The sequence below is a fragment of the Hylobates moloch genome, unplaced genomic scaffold, assembly GCF_009828535.3.
Source record: "Hylobates moloch isolate HMO894 unplaced genomic scaffold, HMol_V3 SCAFFOLD_7, whole genome shotgun sequence".
NCBI lineage: Eukaryota > Metazoa > Chordata > Mammalia > Primates > Hylobatidae > Hylobates > Hylobates moloch.
Window position 1 is genome coordinate 90,081,565 of NW_026652282.1, and position 6,792 is coordinate 90,088,356.

General features: G+C 39.5%; 1 protein-coding gene across 2 annotated transcripts in view; it reads left to right on the forward strand.

Moving 5' to 3' along the window:
* The window catches only part of VSIG1 (V-set and immunoglobulin domain containing 1), a 34,209-nt gene extending 29,207 nt beyond the window's left edge, over positions 1 to 5,002 (forward strand). For both annotated transcript variants that reach the window (XM_032757437.2, XM_058441609.1), the window contains 2 exons: positions 1,993 to 2,134; positions 2,960 to 5,002. In XM_032757437.2, the coding sequence (XP_032613328.1) occupies positions 1,993 to 2,134; positions 2,960 to 3,287 (470 nt within the window). In that variant the 3' untranslated portion in view covers positions 3,288 to 5,002. The remainder of the gene's footprint in view (positions 1 to 1,992; positions 2,135 to 2,959) is intronic.
* Positions 5,003 to 6,792: the final 1,790 nt, after the last annotated feature.

Sequence of the window (6,792 nt, forward strand, 5' to 3'; positions counted from 1 at the left end):
ATCTCACCAAACATCTCAAGGATCACTTAATAACACTTAGGATCTTGTTTTTTTCAAACTTACTTTGAATTTGTGGTTTTAATATATGCCATATCCAGGGGTGACAAGTTCAAGTGGGTTTTTGCTCTTCCTACACAGCTGAACTTTCTTCCTTTTATTTCTCCTGAAGTTTGCTCCTTTATTCTCATATCACTTTCAGCTATTTTTCCTGCATCATTTCTGTTATCTTTCTTTAGAATTCTCTCAATATCTTTTTGCCTTCTCAGAGGTACAATCATACTGCAGATGTAGAGATATGTAGGATTTGGACTTGAGCATTGCTTCCTTTCTAGTCTTTTTTCCAGTGATGTCCAGCACTGCCTTCCTCTCTCCCTCCCACATCCCTTCTTTCTTCCTTCCTTCCTCAAATATTTATTGAATATCCACTGTGTGCCAGGGACTGCCCTAGGTGATAGAGATACAGAGATAAAGAAGATGTATGTCCTATACTCAAGGAGCTCACAGTTCAGCTAGAGGGACAAACACAACTAAAACATGCTAAATCCTATAATAGAAGTCTGAACAGGGTCTATAGAGCACCAAGGGAGGAACTATTTTGCTTATAGAACTGGGATGGCTTTACCAATCAAGTGCTGTTTGAGCAGGATCTCGAAGGAACTTGCAAAGCCTCGTCATCTATAAAATGGGAAAGTTGAAGGATGACGGTAGAGCAGCAGGCTTAGGAGGGCAACCAGGTCATGATGGGGGAAGAGAATGGAGGGCTTCACATGGCATGTCTCTGAGGGAAAAATCACAAGAAACCAATATATCATCTGATATGTTTGAATCAATTGAAAGAAGTTTAATGGTTTTGTTGGAAATTTTGGGATGAGTGATGATGCATTTATTAATCCCCAAATGTGGCAATTATTAACCTCCGGGAAAATTTTTGTAAATGTTGTACAAGAAAGAATCATAGTACACTGTGTTCCTCAGCTGTGAACAATATTTATATAGTCATACTACTGCAAACTTGGATTTAACTAAAACTTGTGATAGAACTATTTTGGAAGAACGTGGTGGGTGTGAGGGGAGTGGTGTAAAAGAGCTCAATCTCCAACTTCTAGGGTACGAAGTTGAAAGAAAATGATGGAAATGGAAAAAAAGTAGGACATATCAGAGCAAACATAATAAAAACATGGGGGCAAGAAGACTTTTAAAAAGCGTTAAGAGTGGTTGCCTTTCGTGGATGGGACTCAGAAATGGGAAGGAGTCGGGCAGGGAACTGCTGTTTTTGTGAGACATGTAGCAGAACTATTTGACTTTTTAAACTATTCACTTATATGCTCTTAATCATAAAAAGTTAAAGGAATTATTATCAGGCAGCTCAAAATATAAGGTGTCCATCCTTGTGTGAGGGGAGGCAGATGGGGATGGGTTGGCTTATAACCCAGATGTGGTCTTCCAGAGACAACACCTCAGGGCTTGAAGGTCTGGTGCTCAGCTGGATAGTGTCCCACTCATTAAGTTTGTCCATAGACGGAGACAATAAACCAGATGCCTGTTTATCAAAATGGGCATATAACTTCCCAGTGACCAGAGTGCATGAGGTTCCTTCGTAAGCATGGACGCCGTGGGGGAGGTTTTTAGGGACCCATTTCACCTGTGCTCTGGGAAAGCCTAGTGAAATGTCCCTGCCTGTAACAGAGGCTTATCTCTAGTGACCAGATCACAACTCCATGGTGTCTCAAGACTCTTTTCTCTAAATCCCATTTCAAAAGCAACCCCGCCTCCTCCAAGTTGGCCACATTTTATTCTTTATGTGCATAAATGTCAATAGTCTTCTCCCACTGTGAGTGCAAATGACAGAGTTCTAGGGGTTTCCATTTCCCTAGCCTATACAGGTCATTTTCCCACTACGTGAATGGCCCTGATATTCCCCACTAGTCACAAACACACATTACAAAATGACAATATATTCCACTTTATTAACCAGCTGCTTGTATCCTTCAGATCCAGAAGTTGGAATCATTGTTGGGGCCTTGATTGGTAGCCTGGTAGGTGCCGCCATTATCATCTCTGTTGTGTGCTTCGTAAGGAATAAGGCAAAAGCAAAGGCAAAAGAAAGAAATTCTAAGACCATCGCGGAACTTGAGTAAGCCTTCATTTTGTTGTCTTTACTTGAATACAAACATTTCTCAGGCATGTCTCTTTCAGTCATCAATTCCTAAGCACTCCTTTTAGCATAAGATATCAGAGGTATCTTTCTGTTTACTCTCATTGAATTTAAAAAAGAATGATGATGGCTGCTATTTATTGAGTGCTGTGTGCCAGGCTCTGTTCTAAGCACTTTATGTACATCAACTCATTTAGCTATCACAACAACCGTTTTAGATTCAAGAAAACGTTTTCATATATAATACTAACATACTTGTCTTTATACCAACATAGTCATGAAATATAATTTTAATTTTTTTTATGGAACAAGAGACCCACAAGGACAGTGCCCAGGGAACACAGAAGTTAGAATGTGGCGCAGCACATGCTCTTAATCACCCTATTTCTTCCCTAGTGTGTATCACACTCATTCATTTTTTTCATCTCCTTGCTTCTACAACCATATATTGGGTATCAACCAGGTGCCAAGTATTGTACTAGATGGAGTGAGAAATAGAGATGCATCAGAGCTATGGATTCGGACCTTAAAGACCTTATTAGATTCTTAGACTCTTTCATTCTGACATTAGTTTTCCCACCTTGAAACACTGCTCTTTCTTAAACTTTCATGATATTGTTGAGACCTAACCTTTCTGAATCCAAAATGACGTATGGCCTGACAATGAGTCAGAATATCAGAAATAACAGATTTCCTGAAGTCTGGGACCTATGGTCATTGAAGCTACAGAACATACGGTTTCACATGAAATTTCAAAGTTAGCATCTCCCTAACTTGTTCTTTTCTGGGCCTTCTTTCTTGCAGGCCAATAACAAAGATAAATCCAAGGGGAGAAAGCGAAGCAATGCCAACAGAAGACGCTACCCAACTAGAAGTAACTCTACCATCTTCCATTCATGAGACTGGCCCTGATACCATCCAAGAACCAGACTATGAGCCAAAGCCTACTCAGGAGCCTGCTCCAGGATCAGAGCCTATGGCAGTGCCTGACCTTGACATCGAGCTGGAGCTGGAGCCAGAAACGCAGTCGGAATTGGAGCCAGAACCAGAGCCAGAGCCAGAGCCAGAGTCAGAGCCCGGGGTTGTAGTTAAGCCCTTAAGTGAAGATGAAAAGGGAATGGTTAAGGCATAGGCTAGTGGCCTAAGTACAGCATTAATCATTAAGGAACCCATTATTGCCATTTGGAATTCAAATAACCTAACCAACCTCCACCTCCTCCTTCCATTTTGACCAACCTTCTAACAAGGTGCTCATTCCTACTATGAATCCAGAATAAACACCCCAAGATAACAACTAAATCAGCAAGGGTTCCTGTATTACCAATATAGAACACTAACAATTTTACTAACATGTAAGCATAACAAATGACAAGGCAAGTGATTTCTAACTTAGTTGAGTTTTGCAACAGTACCTGTGTTGTTATTTCAGAAAATATTATTTCTCTCTTTTTAACTACTTTTTTTTTTTTTTTTTTTTTTTTTTTAGACAGAGTCTTGCTCCGTCACGCAGGCTGTGATCGTAGTGGCACGATCTCAGCTCACTGCAACCTCCGCCCCCTGGGTTCAAGTGATTCTCCTGCCTGAGCCTCCTGAGTAGCTGGGACTACAGGCATGTGCCACCATGCCCGGCTAATTTTTTGTATTTTTAGTAGAGAGGGGGTTTCACCTTGTTAGCCAGGATGGTCTCCATCTCCTGACCTCATGATCCGCCCACCTTGGCCTCCCAAAGTGCTGGGATTACAGGCATGAGCCACTGCGCCCGGCCTCTTTTTAGCTACTCTTATGTTCCACATGCACATATGACAAGGTGGCATTAATTAGATTCAATATTATTTCTGGGAATAGTTCCTCATTCATTTTTATATTGACCACTAAGAAAATAATTCATAAGCATTATCTCATAGATTGGAAAATTTTCTCCAAATACAATAGAGAATATCTAAAGGGTATACATTAATTGGTACATGGCATTTAAAATCAGGTCTTATAATTAATGCTTCATTCCTCATATTAGATTTCCCAAGAAATCACCCTGGTATCCAATATCTGAGCATGGCAAATTTAAAAAATAACACGATTTCACGCCTGTAACCCTAGCACTTTGGGAGGCCGAGGCGGGTGGATCACCTGAGGTCAGGAGTTCGAGAACAGCCTGGCCAACATGGCGAAACCCCTTCTCTACTAAAAATACAAAAATTAGCTGGGTGTGGTAGCGCATGCCTGTAATCCCAGCTACTTGAGAGGCTGAGGCAGGAGAATCGCTTGAACCCGGGAGGTGGAGGTTGCAGTGAGCCAAGATTGTGCCACTGCACTCCAGCCTGGGTGACAGAGTGAGATTCCATCTCAAAAACAAAAACAAAAACAGAAAACAAACAAAAAATCCCCACAACTTTGTCAAATAATGTACAGGCAAACACTTTCAAATATAATTTCCTTCAGTGAATACAAAATGTTGATATCATAGGTGATGTGCAATTTAGTTTTGAATGAGTTATTATGTTATCACTGTGTCTGATGTTATCTACTTTGAAAGGCAGACCAGAAAAGTGTTCTAAATGAACTCTTAAGATCTATTTTAGATAATTTCAACTAATTATTTAAATAACCTGTTTTACTGCCGGTACATTCCACATTAATAAAGCGATACCAATCTTATATGAATGCTAAATATTACTAAGATGCACTGATATCACTTCTTCTTCCCCTGTTGAAAAGCTTTCTCATGATCATATTTCACCCACATCTCACCTTGAAGAAACTTACAGGTAGACTTACCTTTTCACTTGTGGAATTAATCATATTTAAATCTTACTTTAAGGCTCAATAAATAATACTCATAATGTCTCATTTTAATGACTCCTAAGGCTAGTCCTTTTATAAACAACTTTCCTGACATAGCATTTATGTATAATAAACCAGACATTTCAAGTGTACAATTTGATGAGTTTTGACAGAGTACATACCCATGAAACCACCACAACCATCTAGAGAGAAAACATTTCCATCAGCCCAAATGTTTCTTCATGCCCCTTTGTGCAATCCCACCACTGCCCTGGACCTAGGAAATCACTCATCGTTTTCCATCACTAGAGATTAACTTTGCCTTTTCTTGGCCCTCATACATATGGGATGATACAGTATGTACTTTTTTGTGTCTCACTTCCTTCTAAGGTGAATCCTTTTTAAACGAAGTAGTGAGTTTCTCATTTATTACTTTCAGATTTTCATGTAAAAGATTTTCTTAAACTGCAAACTCCTTTATATATAGATCATAACCATACACAGATTGAGGTAGAGTCTCTGTAGGTTTTAAGGAGAGTTAAAATGGAAATTAACATTACACTTATCTAGAGCCATGGAGAGAAGAGATAGCAAGCGTTTATTTCTGCATTTTCTTCGATGTGTCCATTTTCAGAAAATGTCAGGGATTTCTGATGCATCTACAATTTCATTCATACTAAATATGATAGTATGATATATGGTGTCTGATGGACACAAGAAGCAAAATAATGAAGGTCTTAAGAGTGACCTACTATTTAGAGATTGAAAAGTAAACAACAATGTAAACATCTCAATTACCAGAATGCCCAAGTAGCTGGAATTCATTTTTCCTTTCCATTTTTATTATAGAGACAAATCACAAGAGACGGACATGTAATAGTCAACAATTACACCCCCAAATTTTTGATGGATCAGTGCAGTCCAGGAAAGAAAGCACTACTGGTAGTCTTATAGAGCTCTGTCCTTATTAGCACTGTTCTGTTCAAAACACTGATGAACAGTTGGATCAGTGGCTTGTAACCTTTTTCTGAGGTCATGAATCACCTTGAGAATCTGCTGAAAACTCTAAACCCATCTTCACTGAAAAATGCGTATACACACAAAGTGTCACATATAGTTTCGGGTGAGTTACAGACTCCCTGAGTCCAAGATGAAGAAATAGTTACTTAGATCAAAACACACAAAGTACACTTAATAAATTTGTGGATGACTTGCTCCTAGGGGGAATGGCCACTAGGCCATAAGAATCACGATTCAGAATGATCTTGATAGCTCAAAAGTGGAGTTGAAACCAACAAAATGAATTTGACAGGAATAAATAGAAAAATCTGGACTTAAAAATATGAAGTACTTGTTGCCTAGGCAGAAACTCTACATGGGCAAGGTTAGGAAGCACATGAGATTAATCTGAATTTGTACCTTTGGATCTCTCCTTTCAGTGCCATTTCTGGCCTTGTGGCACCTTATTTTCCAAACACCCAGGATTCTCATGCTCCTACTAGCTCAGTGACCCACTCAGTTCTTCCTCCCTCGGGCAGGACTCATTGCGCAGGACCTAAAGCAGCTGTTCTGTAACCCGTTCTTGTCCAGTGAACATGATCTTTCATCATTTAGTGCTCTCATTAGGTTGATAAATGAGTTAGTCTTCTTTGGAGTATTTACCTTTTAAAGAGGACTCAAGCACAGATAATCCTTAATCTGAAGAGTCTAAACAATACAGAGGAGAGATATTTCTGAAAAAAGGAAACTTCTCAGCCCCTCTCAAATCAAACCAGGTGGTTTACCACCCATTCAATCTACTCTGGGCAAATCAGTTTTGATCAACTTTGATCAGAGCTAGAAGAGTGCTCTGAAAT